This window comes from Trematomus bernacchii, unplaced genomic scaffold, assembly GCF_902827165.1.
Source record: "Trematomus bernacchii unplaced genomic scaffold, fTreBer1.1, whole genome shotgun sequence".
Classification (NCBI taxonomy): domain Eukaryota; kingdom Metazoa; phylum Chordata; class Actinopteri; order Perciformes; family Nototheniidae; genus Trematomus; species Trematomus bernacchii.
The window spans coordinates 9,774,562-9,798,372 of NW_022987803.1; the positions used below are offsets into that span (position 1 = coordinate 9,774,562).

The following is a 23,811-nucleotide window of genomic DNA, read 5'->3' on the forward strand; positions in this document are numbered from 1 at the left end:
TAACATTCTGTAATCTAGCCATAGCAAATGTTTTCTGCAATTTCCACAGAAAGAGAATTTGTTGATAAAGGAAGTTTGATTTATGGATTTGCCCTTGCTGAAACTTTGGAAGTAGATCGTGCATTCAATTGTTTCTCTACTATCTCGAGGCAAGAGTGGGTACATTCAGTAAATGTACCTTATGATACTGTTGGTTTTTAGGATTTTTTTTAGGATTTTATATTTTTGTTATACAGCAATAGTATGGAGATAAGGGGGATGATCGATGAGGAATGATATAAACAAAATGTAACTTTGTTTTATGTTAGTGTGTTTGGAAGAGTGCAAAAAGGCCATAACATGTCCAAAAAAGTGTGGATTGTTGAGGACTGTATGTGCGAGGCCAGTACATAAACTGCTGTATCCATAAAACGTATACAATTCAAATATATGTAGATGTGGGGGAAGAGATGACTGTTTTCCCGTGGGTGTCTACAAGCAGCCTCATTTCCGACAACTCTAGCAATATGTTCAACAAACGAGAAAAAAAAACCTGTAAAACTCCTCCACATCTGGTATACTGAGCCGTACCTCCTGTTCAGTGTTTAAATGTACAGTAGCCGCTTTTACAAGACTCCAGAGGAGGGGGGAGGGGGGGAAATGTCTGCTGTAATATCCCGATACCTAACACAATGGGGTGTTTGTGCTTAGACGGCATAAAAAGCACCAGTGTAGCTGTTACATGCTTCAAACTGCAGTGTTCACACCTGCATGCATAATCACGAGCACAGCACCATCAGGGGGCAGCAGAGGCAAAGAGAGCCAGCTGCTGTTTACTCCTATTTGACTTGAAGGGCGATGAAGCAGGGTGGATATTAGAAGGGTGGGATTTAGGGATGGAAAACTAGAGAAACAGGGGGATGCATAAAGGTGCCAAAATGTTGCAAACTTACAAGAGTGTCTCGTAAAAGGATAAGAAAAAAATATGCAAATTCATGCTTTTTTTTATACAACACATAAGAGAGAGTTCCTGTATTTTCTTTTGTACAATATTTGATCGTAAAAGTCAGTAATTCTCTGTGGGAACCCTGCTCCCGCCGCCGTGAGAGGCTTGGAGACTTGTCAATTTCTCAGATGGCCGAACACTGAAGGCTTGATTTCCTCTAAGTGTCCGCTCTCTCTCTCGCTCCGTGTGTGAGTGAGTGAGTGAGTGAGTGGGGGAACCACACAGAAAGCATAAGGAGAGTTTCTGGCAAGAAGAGATTGAAATGAGACGTGGAAAGCAGGAGGAAGATGGATGCAGTGAGCGCGTTCCCAGCCTCCTTATTCTGCATAGTGTGTCACAATGAGAGTCAGGGTTTACATAACCCCTGCCACAGCTCCTAAGGACACATATAATTACAAACGGGGATTAGGGAACGACAGCATAATGTTCCAAAGCAGCGAAAAAAACAGAAAGGAACAAATCGTTTATAAAGTGCAGGAGGATTGTGATCTGCTCCCGGGTAAACAAAGTTACACAAATGTATTTCCACTTCCTCTCAGCAATTCCTACTCCTCTACATCTCCATCTATACACTACTACGACTGCTTTTTCCCCTGTCTTAATGCACTGTGTGGATCTGAGGTTGCGTCAGCCACTACTGGCATAGTGTTCCCGCACAGGAGGACGACTGTCAGCTCGGCATGAGTCTGTCTTCTGGCGCCCCGAGGCAGGAAACACCATCTTTAATGGAAGGCAACTTAAATCTCCTCGGTGGGTGAGGAGAAGAGGAGAAGACGTTTCGCTCTGCATTTCTTCTGCGTGTGTTCAGGGAAATTAACCACAGCTGGCATCTGCGAGAATTAAAATTCAATCTACATGGCCTCCAATCACTTAGAAGCTTCTCTCGGCGAAACCATTATGTCAGCAAGTGGAGAGGGGAAGATTGAATTTATTTCAGAGTGGAATAGAAAAACCTACTACCCTGCTACCTTTTGTCCATAACCGTGCTTAGCTCAGAAAATATGCGACAAGCTTGATCATTTTGAAGATACCAAACTCATCATCCTGCTCAATTCGACTACTATTCAAAAGCAGGAGGCAGATAAGAGTTAAAAGACAAATCTGTAAAAAGAAGAGTGAATAAAAGGAGGCCTGTTTTGCTTTGTTGGTACTGGGAAATATATTTAAAAAAAAGCAGGCGCAGGCATTTCTTTTTTTCACACCGACACAATGCAAGCACATTTCAGCTTCAAATGAAATCGGATTAATTTAGCATGCTTCCCTTGGCTGCGAAAAACTGCAAATACAAGTCAAACACATGCGGGCACACAACATCTTAACAGTTAGGCATCTGTGCAGCTTCACTTTGTTAAACCGAAAAATAACAAGAATGTTTGAACAGGACACATTCACTTAACAGACCACAGTGTTTTATTGCTATATGTTTGATTAAATACTCAAATCCATATGAGAAATGGTGCGTTCAAGGCATCATTTTGACACTTGCTTTTGTATTGGGGGGATTTTCTTTCCAGATATATGTCGGAATCCACAGGAAGGATCTGATGTGTGACACACACCTATTGTTGTCAGAGGCTCAGCCGTTACAAAAACTCCAGCACCTTGACACGTCTATTCTAAACTTAGTCAAACAGTTTCCTGCGTGATACAGGCTGCTGACAGCTTTCAAGATGTAAATGTTTTTTTTCCTTTGAGAAACCCACTATATTCATTATTCAGCTTAATATATGGCCACGTATTCCAATGTATTTGTTTCTATAGGCCTGTCAATCATAATGTATGCTTGTTAGTTACACGGCAAAATAGGAAGCAAGCATTTCCTGTGTTAAGAAAACAAGACGGGTGATGTATAATACAGGCTACACAGGCGGTGAATAGATCAAATGTAAAGTGTTATTGTGTCACTGCTCACTTATAGTCCTGGATGTATTATTGCCACTTTGAACTGAATATGATATAGCTGTGATGGTAAACTGCAGGTGCAGCTGCTGCGGATGCCTCAAATCGACCACCTGCAGTGGCACACAGAGGCATCGTGTGCTAAATGATGCGAGGCAGTAACCGTACAGAGCCAGGCAGCCTTCACTGGCAGTCTGTGCGTGTAAAAAAAAAACACATAATAAGCTTTTTAAGGCAAAAATCTAAGAAATAGTCTAACATAGTATATACAGTAACATGCAGTATTTCTGCTCTAAAATATCTAACAACGACTAGATCTTTGTTTTATGTTTAATTTACTAACTACAGACCAGTGTCCTTGCTTTCACAATTTTCAAAGGTCCTTGAAAAATTGTTTGTCCAAAAATGTGATAATTTTATTGAAAGAAATGAGTTATTGAGTGAGAATCAGTATGGATTTAGGAAAAATCGATCTACAGCTTTAGCTTTAATAGGTGTATTTATTGACTTAAAAAAGGCATTTGACACCATAGACCATTACCTATTAATTTCGAAATTACATAGATATGGTGTGAGAGGAGTAGTTCTAGATTGGGTAAAACGTTATTTAGATAACAGACAACAATATGTACAATTTGCTGGTAGTACATCGGAGTGTATGAACATAGAATGTGGTGTCCCACAGGGCTCGGTTTTAGGGCCTACACTTTTTATTTTGTACATCAATGACATATGTGAAATGTCAACATTATTGCAATTTGTGTTGTTTGCAGACGACACCAATTTTTTTTGTTCAGGAGATAATTTAAACATTTTAGCAAAGTGTATTGGACATGAAATGGTCAAACTTAAAAGATGGTTTGATGAAAATAAGTTAACCCTACATTTGAATAAAACTAAGTCTCCGGCTTATTTAGCAGAACTCCTCCATCGCTACACCCCAGCCAGAGCTTTAAGGTCGGCTGACCAGCTGCTGCTGGTAGTGCCCAAGACCAGGCTCAAAACCCGAGGGCACCGAGCCTTCGCAGCAGCTGGCCCCAGGCTCTGGAATAGTCTGCCCCTCCATGTGAGGAGGCCCAGACCCTAGGGGTTTTTAAATCTACACTTAAGACTCCTGACATTTCCCTGTGTGTGATTTTTTATTTTTGCTGTTGTAAGTTATTGTCTTCTGTTTGCTATTGTAGTAAAGTGTTTTTATTGCATGTACAGCACTTTGGCTCGACCAAAAATCGTTTTAAAAATGTGCTATATAAATAAAACTTGATTTGATTTAAGTTTATGGTTTTTGCTAATAGAAAAAAAGATGAAAACATTTCACTGTCCATTGATGGAGTTTTTATTGAAAGGGTTTCTGAATTTCGATTTTTAGGTGTGACACTGCATGATAACCTGACATGGAAATCACAAATAGCATATGTTAAAACGAAAGTGTGTCTTGGAATATTTCTGTTCTAAACAAGGCAAAGTATTTGCTAGATTACAAGGCATTGAGGATGTCGTACTGTTCACTAATTTTGCCATTTTTCATTTATTGTATAGCAGTGTGGGGCAACACGTATATGAGCAACATAAAGCCATTGTCAATATTACAGAAAAGGGCAGTAAGAATAATACATAAAGCTGATTCAAGAGAACACACCAACAGACTGTTTTTTAAGTCAGGACTCTTGAAACTCAAAGAGATAGCTGAGCTGCAGACATTATTAGTAATGCACAGGGCAAAAAGCAGAATGTTACCAGTATATTTACAACAGTTGTTTGTAAAATTGTGGAATTCTCAACAGAAGGATCTAAAGAATTGTATATGTATTTTTCAGTTAAAGAAATTGTATAAATTAAGAAAAATGGGACAATATGAAGCAGAATGTGAATAAGTCTATGTACTCTGGTCCTGCATTGCTACATATTTTTGATGTCTTTGATGTGATGTCTGTTCTTTATTTGCAGGTCCCATTGTTATTGTTATTGTTATTGTTATTATTGTTATTATTATTATTATTATTATTATTATTATTATTATTATTATTATTATGCGCCGCTTTCCACCTTCTTCTCCAGTAGGACTCAGATGAGGGTGTTGCACTTTTCCTTTTCCTTTTCCTTTTCCTTATACATGTGATGTTTTGGTGTTGTTCTTTTTAGTTGTTGTTTTGTTTCTTTCTGTTAACCGTCAAGTGGGAAATAAGTATCTTTTGTGTTTCTCTTAGTATCCTAAGATACTGTTATGTTTGGCTGTGAACAAAACAAATTATTATGAAGGGCAGACCATCTATTTCTATTTATTTTAATTTTTTTAGAAAGGGGCAGGTCATATAAGATTTGTTTCTTCTCCCTGCTCCTTTTCGTTCAATGGTGTTTTTGTAGAGACATGTTTTGTTGGCAATTATTGTACATTGGGTTTTGCGTACCATGAGCGGAACAAATACAAATACAATTAAATTAAATGTGTTGTTAAGTTGTGTACTCCGAGCATTCTAAATGTTTTAACGTTTAAGAAATACATTTGGGCAACTGTGGCAGAGGAGTTTTATTAGTTTCGACCAATGAAAGGGTCAGTTGTTTGATCCAACAGTATCTTCAGTCAAGATACTTAACCCAAACTTCTCCCGTAGGCATGTCTAAAGTATTGAAGAGTATGTAGGTTGCTTCGGATAAAAGCTAAATAATGGTAATAATAATGCCCTTGACCTTTCTGCATATGACACTGTTTTCAGTCGCCTGCCAGAAGCTTTAAAAAATGCACTTTTCATCCATGGTTAAGCCACATTGTGATAGCATGTTTTAGATCTGGGTTGTTTCAAACTTCATATTGTAACCGCATTATGAAGGCTTTAATTTATTGGGTGTATGTATGGATCTAATGTTATCAAAGAAGCAAGCCGAGCAAACGATAGCTATTAGCTTGTAGCTACTTTGTCCTGTGTCTACCAGGAAAACACAGATGTTTTATGTAAAATTGCTTTATTTAGCATTTCTAACAATTATAATTGATAGGTCGTTTGCTTTTGGAGAGGAAGAGACTTTGGCGGATATTTCGGCTCCCGGTACAAAACCTTTTGAACAATTAACACAAATGAAATGCTAACCGAGAGACGCATTGATGGCAAGGATGCCCCTCATACTTCTTCAACACCACAAAATCACAGACTTCTGTTAGGATGTTGTTTGAAAGTAGCAGAAACGAGTGTTACTTTCAATTTAATCTACTGCAAAGATCAGAATGTCTAGGTCACCCTTGCATACATTTTTCGATAAAGACAAAAATGAAGACAAAACTTAAAAACGGTGAAACATCCTGCCGTCAATTATCATTATATCTGATGCTTTGAAGTCCGCTGTCCTGCTTTACAAGGCTGATTGACTAGCCATTCTTCTTCAGCTAATTATTCTTCCTCGTCTGTCACCATTGTTCATTCACAGTCCCATCCTTTGTTTTCTCAACCTCATTCTCTTTTCTCCATTTTCCTCGTCTTTCCCATCCTCCATTTTACCCTCTCCCCCCCACCAACACTTTAGTCCTGTGTATGCATGTGAGCACTGGCCTGTTAGTCAGGGCTGACCTTGAAGTGTCATTTTCTCCGTCTGCAGAGATAAATGTCTTGGAAAAACGGTGCTTATCACCCGTTTACGGCGAGATGTGGGGCTGGGAAACAGCAAGGGCAAGAGGGAGGCCAAGGTGAGAGGGAGTTACAGTGTAGGGGGTAAGGGGAGGAAGAGAAGTGTTATTTACAAACCAGAAAAAAGAAAGGGAACTAGAGTCAGAAACATTAAACACACAATGGTTGTTTTCAACAAATGTAGCTGTCTTATAGTGACAGAGTTAAGGGCATCGGCATTTTCTTAACCATGAGTCCTTAGCTTCTTTAAACGTCCAAACTCTTTCTTTCTCTGAGTGGATATCTACTTTATGATAACACAGGAGGAGTATCTGTAAGGTGTGAGTTGTACATCTTATTCTATTTCACTCGGCAACAATGGCTTTCTCCAAATGCCAACAGCCAGACTTAACACTAGAACCGCCAACGGGTCAATTTTACCCGCAGCTGTTATTTGATTGTATGTAACTTTTTTTCAATAAAATATTCAGGTCTCCCAGTCTGTGACTTTTCCTGAAAGTGTGTTATGTAGCACCCTCTGTTGTTAAAAATGGTCAATATGAAGTCAGATTGAAAAAATCGCCCAAAAAAATGCCATTTATACCTATATCCGCCAGCGGGTAATGTTTACCTTATAGAAAATGCAGCTTAAACATGACGTGTTGCTATAGCAACGCCTTTTGTCTACTGCGGTTCCTTATAGATAGAGAGATAGATCGATAGATAGTTATAGATAGATAGATCGATAGATAGTTATAGATAGATAGAGAGAGAGATAGAGAGATTTATACCTAAACAAAACACAAGTTTAACACCAAGCGTTTAAATCAGCACTGTTAGCGATATTTTATACTTCATGCTATCTGCACAAACTATATCATATGAAAAGCTGAGAGTCCACAGATTCTATTGGTACAGTATAAGTGTCATCCCTGTGCGATCAAAACTCACTGTTCTACATGATAAATAAAAGAACATTGTACCTTGAAAATCAAATTTGACGCGTTGGCGGTTTTAGGTATACAGCGACCTCTGGCGGTTCTAGTGTTAATAAAATGGAAAGAAACAAAACAAAGAAACTTTAATTAAGGATATACTTTTGAGAATTATTTTACAAGGAAAAGCAACTGCCCCTATGTTAGAAATGATTGACAATCTTTAAACGATATTGTTGAAAAATATATAATTGGGCTGTCACACAGTTTGAAAACACTTTAAAGGGGAACTCCATCAATTGTACATGTAGTTTACTTTATTTGGTATAGGTAGCGCCATTAAAAAAAAAAACAATATGATTTTGGACTTTCTGGATTGGCTAGAATATATTTAGAATAGAAAGCCTGTGTTACACAAACTAAAGATGTGGAGTTTGAAAGATGTGTGTTTAGAAGACAGAGAGGGTCTAATGAAATACAAAGTCAAGCTGAATTATTGGAACTGTACTAGCACCTAACATAGAACATGTTCAAGTTTCATCACATCGCAATACAGCCAAAATTGTACAGAAATAGCTTAGAGTGAATACTACAGTTTAATCTAAGTTTCAATAAGCCTTATATATTTGAGAATAAGAAACACGTTGTATTAATATATTGGAAATCAGACTGACTCAAGTTACATACATGCCCTAGTCAGGGCTCGAGCTTAAGGACCTCCCGTCGTCCCGGGGCCGAAAAAAATCGGGTCGGGGAGGATACAAATGAATTTTGGGACGAATTTGGGACGAGAGTTAAAATAAAAATACCCTGCTAACTCTACTACGAACGGCGATGAAAATGAAACTGACTGCACGTTTTGTGTAGTACACAGTTATTAAACCTCCTTGTCAACATAAACACACACAAAGCATTTAGCAACCCGCGAAACACACACACACACACACACACACACAGTACGTAGCTACAGCTGTCAGCCAGCCGCACAGCTGTGATGTAACTACCATTTTTTTTACCCCGGAGCGGTGCGGAGAAACAAAACGTAACTTATGAAGCAGCTTTTGACGGCGCGCTATGCATGGGGCACCCTAGAGGGGGTTTCCAGACATGTCATTGCAGCTGAGATGAGAACTCTCCATCGTATTTAGTCCTTAGCAATATGCTTCGCCTCTCCCCATGTAGGGATGGGTACCGAGCCCCGGCATTAAACGGGCCGCGGGCCGGAATTATTAAAGACAGTGGTACCAACAGTGGTCTTTTTATCGGTACTGGAGACATTTAAAACATATGTCATATGTATTATTGCTACATGAACATTATATTGCAGTTTTAGTTTCGCCAACTCCGTTTCTAATATGCAATAAGACTACAAAATGCGTCTATGATGTATTTTCGATCTTTCCAATCCAGACGAGAGAGCTCTCTCCTGTGTGCGAGGGGGCGGGGCAGTTTGTAAAGGTCTCCTGACTGTGTTACAGACTGTCATCCTGGTTAGTGGTTACTCTGGGTTCTGTCTTCTGTCTTCAGGACAGAGTGTTGGATTTTTTTGTTAATCGGATGGGACTTGATTGGATTCAATATTAGAGTAACTTTCTCGCTTGTGTGTTTTTTTTTAAATATATTTGGCCTTTGTTTATGTGTTTGACTGATTTACTCAAATAAAAAGGTTGATGAATTATCATCTAATGATTTGTATGATGTTTTATTTATGTTAAAGGTCACTTTGAATGATTTTAACTAATGATAATGTAGAAAAACAAATATTTTAAATTCGGGATGATCCACATTAATTTCGGGACGGCTTAGATTGTATTTCGGGACGGTTCCGGGAGGATGGTGAAAAAAGTTAGTCGAGAGCCCTGGCCCTAGTTCAGTTGTGTTATTTAAATGTAGTTCCTAGTATTCTTGATGATGTCTCTAAGTTTTAAAACAACTAAACTGAGAGATCATAAGTATATAGAGTAAAATAAAAATGTAATATTAAAATGCTAAACCACTCTACCCAGGGAGGATTAAAGTCGTGCTGTTTATAGTCTATACTCAACACTACGGTATATAATAAATAATGCAAAAAAATGTTTTACACCCATCTAGGAATTGTTGCTAGGTTTCCTCATGTAAATTGTAATTGTTCATTGAAGCTTGACAAATAAAAAAATGTTGACATTTGAAATATGGAGAAACTTTGATGGCAATGTAGGTGTACAACTGCAACATGAGTGTACCAAATACATTATAGCCAGGGGTGCACACAACTTTCTCAGTGAGGTACTCAGATGAGTACCTGGAGTCAGTGTTTGGTACAACTTCTGGCGATTGTCAACGGGGGGGGGGGGGGGGGGGGGGGGGGGGTGGTAGTGGAGTGCAGAGCTTCATGACTGCGGAGCGTGTGAACGTTGTGATCAGCTGTTTTAGCGCAGGGCTGCTGTACGGACCGACGTTAACAGCAGCCCTGTCTGTGCACACGGAGACCGACTCTGTCGTCCGGTGATCTAACCGCCTTCTGGAAAAGCTTCACAAGTACGTCGGTACACAAATGCGCTTTGTGACACAAGTGACGGTACGCATTTCAGATTGTTGCCGCGCATGCGTACCTGCGTACCAGTTATGTGCACCCCTGATTATAGCACACATGTTGCGGTTTTACACATGGAATCAAAGACATATGTGGCAGTAATTGCTACCTGACATTAAGAAAATTATTTGCACAAAATATGCCCCGCAGCTATGCAATGCTTATTATAGGATTTACGGATACTTTCAAGTCAACCCCGACAGGTAGAAATACCATTTCGACAACCATTGGAATTGTGCCACTCTACACATATCGCAGGAACCGGCCTCATCTGAATACCAATGGGTTTGGAAAAATGTTAATAGATTATGGAAGTGGGTGCAGACATGGTACAGTTGGAGATCCCATACATTTAGAAATACATATGTTCTAAACCTCTGTCCTTATTCTCATAAAGCCTTCATTATTTCCAATCATAATAGGCCATTGTGCAATACACAATCTACAATAATGATGGGAGCTATATTACGAGTTAATCATAGACTCTGCATGTAAATGGGAGAATATAGCATGTATTATTGAAGGACTTCTGGCAACCCCTTTTCTAAAGCTGTGGTATTGTGAGACTTAAGTGTATGTATTTGTTTCTAGACCGTTTTGCAGTAGGAACATTATATCTGCCACAACAGATGTTTAGAAAACCATGTGCAAAACAATGATTTGAGAAAGCAATACATTTTCTCGCTTTTCAAAGGCAACTCAAAGATAGAGGAGAGTATTATTATGGGTTACAAGATACTGTGTGAAAACGAGGCGAGCGTCAATGTCATCCAATCTCTGTTCTGCTATTACTACCTATGATTAAACTGTAAAAGCCATGTGGCAACCTATTATTTCGCTGCCATCGCGAATGAACATCGAGCAAAATGAGCAGGTAATTGCATGGTGTGTGTGTTCCCGGGTTTTCTAGCTTTGTGAGGACCGACTTGATTGATGTGATTAAGATGTGTAAGAGTTCAGGCTAGAATTATATATTGGAAAAGACTTGGGTAATTGCTGACACGAGAAGCCTGAGCCATTTCAAAATCCATGTGATCAATCAATTAATCACGGAAATAAGTGTGTCTTAAAACGATTACAAATTAAAAAACTAATAGTAGTTTAAGAAGTGCATTGTTTCCAGTAAAAACATTAAGTATTATAATTAGTGATGTCCTCCTTATCTGCGGTGGATAAACTTCCAGCCATCAGCTCAAGCCCGGAACCATTACTACTCCTTCCCATTGACAGCTGGGAAAACACAGGCACTTACTGTATTTGGGCGGTGGCATCTTGTCGGTAAAAAATACAATATGCATTAGACAAAAATCCAATCTGTCCCCAGTGGATTGGTGTTGGTGGGTGTGCGTGGTCCTCACTTTGTATCTGCGTGTGTGCAGTTGCAGCAGACAGACAGAAAGAGGAGAGTCTCAGTGGGATCGCCCCGGCGCTGGGCTGGCACATCGTCAGACAAACACACTTCATTACAGGCCTATTTACCTGATTGACTGGGCTACTTTATCAGCTGCACAGCACTCTGCAATACGCGACTGTCAGCAACACCCCGGCTTCCTAAAAAGCTCCCCTCCCACCCCCTCACAAATAGACCCACAAACACAAAGCTCGACTTACTGACGGACTGTTGGAACCGAATATCAAGCCACAAGCACGAATTCCATCTCTTATATACCTCCCAGTAGACTTGAAATAATGTCCTCTTTTGCAAGTTGGACCTGAATAATCTGTTACACTTCAGTTTTCCTTTTGGGGATTAACATTTGGGTTAGCTTTTCATTGTAATGGAATGTAACAATCAAAAAGGTATAAAGCCTCAAGCTACCTCCTCAAAAACGAGAAAGGACAAAGCCCATCTTGAAACATTACCATTACAGGAGGGTAATGATTTCCTTTCTCTTTGCTTTCTGTGGATCTGACTCCAGGCTATTAGAGGAAGAAATCATATTTTCTCCAGCACTTTTTAAGGTATTACGACCTAACTAAACCTGTATGCCTGATTCAACCCAATTAGACATATCCCGCGCAGATGGAGCGTTAAGTTACCTTTTCCGCACTTTGGCGAATGATTAAAGCAGGCTCAGCAGGAGACAATAAATAAAGATAGTTCATATCAACTCTACAAGCATCATCATCTGAAGGGTGAGTAAGGGCAAAAACGATGCCTCCAACCATGTTAATACATGTGCACAGTGTTGTATTTTAAGAAACAGCTTCTGTCTTTTCTTCCCCACGAGCGCCTGTCGGGGAGGCCAGGCTGTTCCATTCAAATTCAGATCACAGCTTTTTGGCAGGGCTACGCTCGCGGTCACAACACAGACTAGAGGGGTCTATCAGGGCCAGGGCACACCTGCAAGGGGGCATTGGCTCTGCCTGCCTGGCTAGCACACACACACACACACACACACACACACACACACACACACACACACACACACACACACACACACACACACACACACACACACACACACACACACACACACACACACACACACACACACACACACACACACACACACACACACACACACACACACACACACACACACACACACACACACACACACAAGCGTTGGCGTTCATAAAAAAACATCCTCAATCCTGTGAAAAAGATGGAGCCAAAAAGAGGTAGCAGACGCGGAAATGTAGTCGCACAAAACCAGCGAATGATGTTATTCATTGCTTTTTTAACATCATATTCAGTATTTGAACTCCAATAAGACACACACACGGTGTCTGGCTACCATGCTGACACTACATCTGTTTGTGTGATACCGCGGCAGACCTCTGATCACAGGTGTTGTCGTTCCTCATGGGCTGGAGTAAAGAAGACATGCCAAACAGAGAGGAATGTGTGTGTGTGTGTGTGTGTGTGTGTGTGTGTGTGTGTGTGTGTGTGTGTGTGTGTGTGTGTGTGTGAGAGAGAAAACCAGAGATGCAGAAGGTCAAATAGAAAGAGAGATCTCAAGGCACCGAATAAAAGAGCAGTAACAGAAGAAAAAAGATAAGAGACAGAAATCATCTGTATACTAAAGTTGGCACAGATAGCAGGTACTGTAGGAAACGGAGAAGACAGGAGCGCTGTTGTCTGTTAGTTGTCGCCTGGTGCGATCTTTGATCTCCTCAAACAGTCTCAAATATCATGTCACGTTGTATTTTCGTTCCAGTAAACAGAGCAGGAAAATTGCTCGCTTCTTTAGCTCCCAGTGGAACATAAGAAATGACACAGAGCAATGTGCTCTGTTCAATATAAATATGCAGAAAATGATCTTGAGTATTTCACTTCTGATGATGCCATTATTTGCATTCCAAAAATATCATTAGTGCAAAATGCGCTGAAACGCCTGGGTTTTCTAATGTTATACAAATCAACAACGGCACAGGCGGAGGAATTTTTGCACTGTTGGTAAAGTAGAGAATACAATTCCACAGGGCAACATATGCTATTAGTAAACCAGTGACGGTAATGTCTACAAATAAATGTTGTTGGCTGTTAAATCTTACTTTATTATATAATTTTTTTAAGTGAGACTCAAAATATGTCCGTACATTTGTTTTCCTATAAGTCATAAGGCACAACAAAACAAATATCTTAAGATTAGATTATGTTAGCACTCATTAAGAATCTCAGGAGATAAGGTAGTGTCTCCCAGTCAAAACACTTTATTATTACTTAGATTATTTATGTAATTCAATTATTTGTCTCTAGTTTCTGCATATGGTGTTCCCCAACATGTAGGTATAGATAATGTTCAAGGTCTTCCACACAAAGCCAGGAGAAAGATTGCAGTGGGAAAACCCTTACATTTAAATGCCTATTTTGTTGCCTTTCAAAGTTATCAAATGTACATATGTTGTGTAATTGTGTATCGGAATAAGCTGATTAAATACCCTCAAAGAGTAATTAGTCATTTAAGAACGTATTCGGTTAACGCGACCACTGCTCCCAAGCCCTGTTGGTGCCATTTTATTTTCTGTTAAATAAGGTGAGTTAGACCATGAGTTAGACCCGAGTCTTCCTGACAGTTCACAGTGTGCCGCTGGCCCGGTGTAATTCAAATGTACCGCCGCGCGCAGCACAGACACACAGCTGCTGCCCAGCCGCAGCACCGGAAATGGAACTGCTGGGAGAAAAACTGACTATCAGAGATGTAACGTTGTCTTTGATAATATTTAGTCTCATAATTTTTCGTCAACGAAAGTAAAGAGAGATTTTGGCATAGTTTTTATTTAGTAAACTACATTTTCGTCTCGTCACTTTTCGTCAACGATGTTGCATGTTGATTTCGTTACAGTTATTGTTTACTGCCGTCGGTGCCGTCTCGTCATCGTCTCGTTTTAGTCATGGAAAAAAAGGTCGTTGACGAACATATTTCGTCATAGTTTTAGTCAACGAAATGAACACTAGTACTGGTAAGCGTATACAACTTAAAAAGCCTAAATCAAACATGTATCGTAGAGTAGCTCATTGCTTTCTCAAAAAATGTTTTCATGATTTCCAAACCACTGTGAAAATTGGTCTTGGGAACTAAAACAGCAATGATGGCTTAATGTGCCAAGATAATGTGTTTTCTTCAGAGCAAAAGTAGGTCTAAAGTTAGACTACATGATTTATTTTGAACATCTTAGCTGACAAGGCTAGTGTTAATGTCCTATTTCATTCTAAAGGTCTTGAACAAAATATGTATGAATTATCTACACTACTTGCAATATGTTGCAATGGAATCCATTTGAATGAAATAAGATCATCAAAGAAAGTGTAGGCTGACTTCAACAAACTGTTTTGATCAAATACCACCAAAAGAGCTTATTTACATTCCAGCATGAAGTCAAGTCAAGCGCAAAGGCCAATCATTGTAATGTAAATGTATGACCTTTGTCACTCACTCAGGGAGAGCGTTGATCTCTATCATTTCACCCCTGATCTCGTCGTACAAGTACAACCGTCTGTTGTACCGTATAGCATGCTGAGGATCAATAGCAAGCGGCATGTGTGGATACATCTCAGCGGTTGTTTGATATAGTCCCTACGGAGCTCCAGGGGCCGATTAAAAGCATGGAGGAGAGGAAAAACAAACTATTCTACAAGCATGAGTAATATAATTCCATTTGTTCCAAATTGTTGCGCATTCATTTTGAAAATACAAATAAAATACCACATTGTTTCAAGCCCAACATTTCTAATGAAATCAATGTCTTCCTCTCAAGTGCATTCCCTTCTGAAGCAGACAATAATTAGCTTCAACAATATTCTACTCTGAACTGCAATATGAGCAATCATTAGAAGCTAATGGAATCAGACTAATTTGTCAAATTAGTTTGCCCACATCCAGACCTTGCGCTATTTGCAGATGATGTTGTCGCCCCCGTTTAATCAGACTGTGAACTCCCATGTGCACGACTGCAGCTGAGGGTCAGAATGAGGGCAGGGAAAGGTGGAATGCTGTGGGAAGTCGCTGCTGGGATAAAGCGTTTTATAACAGCGGAAGGGAAATGTTACTGAAGGCTGTTTTCACAGTGGTGGTGGAAGAGGGCGCTCGGAATAAAAGCTCTCAATTTACCGCTCACTTTTCTTTACCTGTGGTATACGCTTTGGGCAGTGACCAGGAAAGAAAGATCGCTGACACAAGCGGCGGCCCGAGATGAGATTCCTCCACGGGATGGCCAGTCTTGCTCTACGTGAGAAAGAGAGCCGTGCAGCAAACCGAGGGGGCTCCAGTATCAAGCTGCTGAGCTTCTGCACTGACAGTAACTGTAGCTTCAGAGCCAGAACACACTGATCACTGCTCCACAGTAAGAGCTAGGGGAGGGACATATAGGCTGCCCTGTCCTAAAGAAGATAAGGCCAAAAAGGATGCTCTGAAAAACTGTGAAGGGGCGGAAAATGACCTTAGATATGATACAGGTAATACTATTGTGGTTTAAAACTTCAATATCAAATAAATGATAGTCGTTTGGGCTAACAGCTGCCAATGCTGGATTGGAAAACAGATTGATTACCTTTTCTTTAAATCATTGAAACTATAGAATGTAAGAAAAGTAACCAAAATGCAATCTAAAGCCTAAGTACAACTTGAATGTACTTGCAAGTTACTTCAGTAGTTATTTTACCATTTGGAGGGTCCCAATCTCTAGATAGAGAACCATAGTGACGTAGGGCGATCCCTAGATAGAGATCTTTTGGCCACAGGGTGATCCCTCGATAGACAACCTTAACGTTTGGTAATGCGTCTGTACTGTTATCTCCGTAGAATTTGGAATGAAGGACTTGTACTAGAAATTAAGTATTTTGAAGCTGTTGTTCTGGTTCATGATTAAGGGATCTGAGTTCCACTATTGCACTGTACTCCTCAGTTCAATTGATATTCACACATTTTTGGTTATGGACTACTGTGTGTTGGAACGATTTCTAGCACTGACTCAATTTGTAGCAATATAACAACTAAACAAGGAGGAATCAGCTAGTCTATGAACAAGGCAGAGGAATGTATTCATGACAGCTTGAGCAACATCGGCACATTTCACCACTCCTCAAATCTCATTTTGTAAAGTAAAAGAATCCGGATCTGCCCAGACTGAAGCTTTGTTCTACAGGTTATCACCCAGCGGCTACATCACTCACTGAATGCAGAGGTACGGCCGATCGGAGGCCAATATGTGGGAGGACAGAAACAGAACAGAGGAAGAAGAGTATTGAGCATTAGGGACATAAGAATTCATTTTTCTTCATGCGGGTTCTTTAGACAGAACGCTGACCTTTTCCCCTTTGTGCTGATCAAATATAGATAGAAAGAGTCCGGCTAAGACAAGGTTAACCGGATGAGACAGAACCAGCCTCGTAACTGGGCTCCCAATGGAAGTTCAGCTCTTCCACAGGAACAGACATGTACTCTATGTTACATACATTCCACATGAGTTTCATTATTAAAGGAGGTTCACAGGAAGGACATTTCTTGGTATTTATAGCTCAGACCGTTCCAAACAGAAGGTAAACGTTGATCCTTATTCAACTTAAATGATTAACAACGTGTTAGCATCCTGCCAGCCTCATCTAAACACACTTGCTGATGGTTGTACCAACCGACTCACCAGACACTCATTATTCCTCCTCCAAGTACATTTCTTTACACACCTCAAGTTCTTTGGAAAGTACTAAAAGTCCTCTTCTGAAGCAGTGTTAATTTCGTCAACGAAAACTATGACGAAAAATGTTCGTCAACGACCTTTTTTACATGACTAAGACGAGACGATGACGAGCTAAAAATAGATTCTTGATAACGAAAATTTGACGAAATGTATATTTAGTTTTCGTTGACGAGACGAGACGGGACTAAGGTGTTAATGGTGGACTATCGGACATTCAAAATGCAGCATATTTCCCCCCAATTGCCCGTCTTGTCTGTCAAAATGCATCTTACATTTCTAACTTGCAATATCATTATTTCCGCTCTCTTCACTCCAGAAGAGCGATCTCCTCTCTGTGTGCGGGGGGCGGGGCCTAACAGACACGCTGCAGCGGCACACAGAGATCTGCCGGGGACAGAGCGTTCAGAGAGTATAGAGACACTACAAGGCTCGATGTGGACAAAGCTCGTTTGCCATGTTTTCGCGTTAGCGCGTTGACACGAGTAGAGTAGTCTGTCCAAACAGCCGGCCAAAAGGCGACATATTCAGTCGGAGAAATGCACAATTTTCGACTTCCTTAACTCGTAGCTCTGTTGCCCCAATTACGAGTAACGTTATCACATCAGGTGTGCAGAGGTGGGAGAAGTACTCAGATCTTGTCGCTAAGTAAAAAAATACCATAGTGTAGGAAGAGTTCCTCAAGTCAAAGTATGATCATCAAAAATATATTTAAAGTAGCGACAGTAAAAGTAGTCATTGTGCAGATTGGTCCATTTCAGAATAATATATATGATATGTTTTATAATGATTGATCATGAAAGTGTTCTCAAAGCTGGTAAAGGTGCAGCTAGTTTGAATGATATATTATATATCTGTATACTGCAGGGTAGCTTGTTAATTTACTAAAGTCTGAGTTAACACTTGATTATATTTCACATCATTCATCCACATCTGTAAAGTAACTCAAGGTATTCAATACATGTAGTGGAGTAGAAGTACACCATTTAACTATGAACTGTAGTGGAGTAGAAGTACACAGTAGCAAAACATTTAAATACTCCAGTAAAGTACAAGTACCTTAACATTTTACTCAAGTACAGTACAATATTTTAACATAATTATATATATTTAATTTATTTCACATTTTAAATAAAGCAATTAAATCGGTTAACAATTTGTTAGTTTTTTCCTTTAAAAAATAACAAAAAGTAAATACAAGAATACCGTTAAAGTACCGGATCGATAAGCAGTATTGATAAGACTATACCGTAGAAAACCTTAACGATACCCATATTACACAAGTAAAGTGTTAAGAGAGTGAAATCTTGCTTTACGAATTTCAACACTTGATGCTGTCACCTTGATTACAATGTCAGAAACCTGTATTTGCCTAACTGAATTGGTTTAAAGAGAAAACATTTTGACTAAAAGTTGACTAAAATGTAATTTTTCATCGACTAAAACTAGACTAAAACGTTTTGAGTTTTCGTCGACTAAAACTAGACTAAAACTATGAAGGATAGAAATGACTAAAATGTGACTAAAACTAATTACCATTTTCGTCTAAAGACTAAGACTAAGACTAAATCAAAAACAGCTGCCAAAATTAACACTGTTCTGAAGCCAGAAAAGCTTGGTAAAATGATGAAAAAGTGAAGGACAATCCGAACAATAGTCCGATAACATACTCGCACAGTTCGGAGTGATCCTATCTCCGCCATCTCATAAAAGCTTAATGCGTCGAAGCTCTTAAAATCCACACAAGGAAAAGGGAAAACAAGGATTCGCTTTTCCAAAACCACTTGGCAGAAAGTGGAATCCTATTAAATCTTTCAGCAAAGCTATAAATATTGTGAGAGAAGTGTTCCAAGTCACACTTCGGCCTGTCCACTTTGCTGTGAAAAGCTTTTGTTAGCAGATAGCGGCTAAGTTACTGCCACTTCACACCAGTGTTGGACCAATATGGGTTTTTCAATAACTGTTGCTGGAACTTAGAGAGCAGTGAAGCTAACTGCTGATTAATCATTGCTTTCTCATATTGCATCGGATTAAATATTTCAAAAACTTTGCCGAATTTAAAAGGACACTTATTTAAAACTTCTCTGCAGTGTCTTCGTTTGCTTAAGTAGAAGAACAAAACAAGATTGTAATTAATGTCCAGAGAGTTTAAATAAATGAACAACATATCAATGAAAAATAAGTTTAGGTAGATATAACAATAACATTTATCAGCAGATAGCAGCATCAACCTTTTCCTTCGAAAAAATGAAATGTGTAAACTAAACACCATTTTGTGTGGTTAGCTTCAATGTTGTTGTCTCAGAAAAAATAACTCTATCATTTATTAATAAATAGATAAACAAATAAATACTGGATTCATGAGTGCAAAGGTATTTTAAAATGTAAATAATAGGCCCAAATAATTAGTCTACCACTGCTTCAAGACCAACACTTGGGATACCAGAAAATATATTCCAACAACTTTATAACCCCTGTCAACGTTTAGCACCTCCACACACGTATTGATTCAAAGTAAAAGCAGACTTTTGCAGGAGCACACTGACCAAATGGATTTCTTCTTTGCAAATAAAAAGGAGGACAGCTGCTGCCCCCTCTTTAAAAAGTCCTCGACTAAAAAAAGAAATCAATAAGCCCTCTGACAAACCCAATAAGACTTTAAAATGATCACTTTAAGAGAGTACGCAGTCTCTAGCCGGAGAGGAATGATTTGAAAGAAGCCTTACCTCTCTCGCAGGTGCTGTCCCAGAATCCCGTTCCCGTGCAGTCGCATACGAAGCGGTTCCAGCCCTCCTTACACGCTCCGTTGTTCTTGCAGGGGCTGCTGTCGCACTGTTTCCCCGTCACCTTGCTGCACGAGGACCTGATGCCCGTCATGTTCTGGTTCTGAGCGATCTGCCGGATGTCCTTGCTGCGCCCGTCGATGAACAGGTCGCGGATGCAGCCCACGTAGCCGTAGTTGAGCATGGCGGTCCACAGCTCGGTGGGCAGCACCAGGCCCATCCGGCTGTCAGGGAGACCCCCCAGGTACAGGTCCCCCTCCAGGTCCAGGATCTCGTTCTCCCCGCTGGCTGTGAAAGGTGTGCGGCGGCTGTTCACTGAGATGATGCCTGGAGGAGGAAGGGAAACCCATTATTAAGTCAGATTAGATATCCTTTATTTATGCCAAATTAGGATTATTCTTGTCACCACAGCATGGCAACAGGCTGAGAAACAATGTAATAATGAATACTAATCAATAGAAAATACATACATCACAACAGTAGTAGTAGCAATATATATATAGATTAAAAATAAAAATATAAAAAGGTATGAGTATTAACAATTCATCCATTATTTGTTAACTATATCCTATAAGTGTATGTTAATCAGTTTTTATTAGTTTTGTATTCATCTTTCTTTTTCTGCTATATGAATAGAGTACCTAAATACAAAAAAATAATATAGATAGATTAAGTTAGAATACTCTATATAAATAAAAAGCGGTCCTATTTACTTTAACACAAATGTGTGCAAAGTAGTTTTTTTTTTTTTTAAATGCAGATAAATGTTTGAGTAGGCTACATACTTACAAAAAGATCACTTAATACAAAAACACTGCAAAAGCTTACATGTCTTATAACAAGTCCTAAAGACTGCTGGAGGAGTGAGATAATCTCACTTGTTTCTTGTTGATATTTTTATATCGAGTGTCATGTTCTACCAGTTAAGTGATCTGTCATATTTTGCTCTCTGCCGGAAAACATCACTATACAAGGCAAGTTTGTGAAATAACAGGAACTCCTCTGAAAAACAAAGTGACATTTATCGCCCTCAAATCACAAGATGTGGCTCTTCTGCTGAAATGATATTTTTAGACTGAATACAAATAGGTTCTCAAACTGAATGTGAGACTGACAGAAACCTGTTTGTTCATGAAAGGTGCTAAGCTGTGGTCTGAGAAGGTGGGGGGGGGGGTGGGGGTGGCACTGATCACTGACTGGATAGGGGACAGGGATATAAAAATCAGTGAGGGAAAAAATAAGCTAGCATCCAACAAAATAAGCACTCCTCTGTGATCTACCGACACAAAGAGCCCCAAGACTACACAGTCAATAATAATTATACTGTTTTCAGGGTGTTTTCCAGGAGGCCATTTTATATATTTTTATATTATAAAATCGAAATCCGAATAAATCTACAATCTATGCAGGGATCACATAGTTCAAATGCAGGGGCCCTATTATGTTCTTTGGGGTTTTGACCTCTCCTGTAGTGTGTTATATAGGATTTGTTGAATGTCAATGGTCTGCAAAGGCTAAAATCCCAAAGTTACGAATCTCTTCCCCTTGCCTGAAACGCCTCAATAGGGTGCCACAGTGACGCGTCCTAAAGCCCGGAAGTAAGCTGCGCATGGGTTCCTTCGACAAAAAAGCAATGCAATTTCTCTATAGGATTTAGGAAAATAGCTGGAAATAAGGTCTGTGGTTGAAACACATTTAAGAGACGGATCACGTTTTGTTCAGTCGGATCATCTCCACATGTCTACCCTACTTTTATAATGTTCTAATCATAAACCTATCGATCATAAATCTATCGATTAGATTTATGATTTGAAAATTATAAAAGTAGGGTAGAAGTCGAAGGAACCCATGCGCAGCTTTCTTCCGGGGTTTAGGACGCGTCACTGTGGCACTCTATTGGACTCCTTTGTTTACTTCCGTAACATAGTGACATCACAATGTAACACTTGCGCATTGAACGTGATCAAAATAACTTTTTTTTGTATCTTGTAAAGACATTAAACGTATGTTTTGTTCATTTAATAATTCAATATTCTTTACATTATTTGTATGTTATGTTTTTCATTTCATTCCTTTCTATCATGTTGAAATGCTTAATGTAAAGTAAACTAAGTACTAAAGTCAAAATACAATTATAAAAAATAAAAAATAAAGTATAATAATTTAAGCAGGAAAGGGATCTGCTGTGAGGCGTGTCTCTTTTACAAAACGTTAAATACATTGAACTGCTCTTAAGGAGTTATCTTAATAAGTGAAAACAGTGGGAAAGGGTTAAGGTTAAATTGAGATGACAAACAAAAACAAAAAAAGAGAATCATTTAAATATGCATGTACCTCGATTTGGTTTAATTTAACTGTCTGCTTTTATTATATTACCGCTCTGTCAGCCCTCACTGATATCTAGTTTTAACGTTGCAAAAAGATGAAAATGTCACTTCTTTGCAAAATACGAGTCCTCACATTTGACTACTTATTCACCTCCCAGCCAGACAGACCGACAGATAGATTCTGGCTGGAGATCTTCGGGGACAGGACATTTCATTCACTTGCAACTCCCTATTAACATTTCCCTCAAGCCACCGGTGTGATTATGCCTGTTCTTAACCATCCCTCAGTCTGGTATCCATATATCTGTCTCATTCCTCTTTTTCCCCGTGAAAATGCGACTTTCTCCTCTGCTATCGCACTAGGGGCTGTGCCGGTGATTAATCAAAGCAGCGGGCTGTGACACACGGCTAAATTGGCTGCTCTAACCTGATATATAACACCGGCTGTAGCGCCGACTAACACACCCTGGTTTCTCTGGAGGATCGTACCTAATGCAGAGATTGTGTTGGGTTTCGGAGCTCAAGGCAACAGAAGTTTCTAACCCCTTTCTCTAATACAATCTTTTTCTAATACTTTCTGTGTATTTGGCCATGTTTGGAGGTCAGAGGACATACACATGGAAGGAAGCGAGAGTCAGAAGCTATCTAAAGAGAATTTATGGCTTTATCGGCGGTGATAAATCATCGCTGGAATTAATATATTGTGGAAGTTGGCGTCATCCTGTGGTTGTGAGGCAGGAAACAAAGATAACATAAGAAGTAACATGATTACAAGTTTGGTGCTTACAGCTAGGGGAGATCCTCAGTGACAGATACAGCGATTCAAAGATATTCTTACGGTTTTTCTCTTTAAATGAATACAATTTCCATTACATTTAATCATAATTATTAATGTTGAGGAATGGTTAGAGTCTGGAGGAAGGAAAGCTTTGTTAATTAGTGCAAAGAGCAAGTTTCACATTTCTTATTTCAATTTTTTGTAAAACAAACATAATTTAGGGTCAGGTTAGGTTAACAATTAATTAATTAGAAAATCAATAAATGGTCATTTTGACATTTCTTCTGAATTTGTAACTGGAAGACAGACATGCCAGATCTTTGAGGATGCATAGTGGTGTGTTAAATGCTAACATTAGCATGCTAGCCTCATCAAAGGGACAATGTTGGGTTTCAGTGCATGCAATACTTTAGTACACTGCAATGTCACATTCATTGTATTAAAATACCCTTTTATTTTGTGTTTCTTTGTCATTATGCTTCTTAATATTTTTGTGTAAAGCAGTTGACGATAGCATGGGCGCAAATACAAACTCCTTTTTGCTGTTTCATATTGTCGATTTAATATCTTTGGATTTGGTTACTTTTAACACGGAAAACATTTTCAAACAGCACTGTGGCTTTGAGTAGTAACATGCCTGTGAAGTAGGTTTCCGTTATTATTTTGGAGACTTTCAAGATTTAAATGTATTATACAATATACAGTTTCCTAAATAAAATATTGTGAAGTCAGCGCAGCGATACTGCAGGAAACACTAGTCATTCTTCAGTGTCAGGATATATTGTACAGAAGC

The 23,811-nt window shown here is 39.3% G+C and overlaps 1 protein-coding gene across 2 annotated transcripts in view; it reads right to left on the reverse strand.

Moving 5' to 3' along the window:
• Positions 1-23,811, reverse strand: part of LOC117498559 (neurexin-3b-like) — a 314,909-nt gene that overhangs the window by 196,223 nt on the left and 94,875 nt on the right. For both annotated transcript variants that reach the window (XM_034150741.1, XM_034150742.1), the window contains exon 9: positions 19,857-20,240. In XM_034150741.1, coding sequence (XP_034006632.1) covers positions 19,857-20,240 — 384 coding nt within the window. The remainder of the gene's footprint in view (positions 1-19,856; positions 20,241-23,811) is intronic.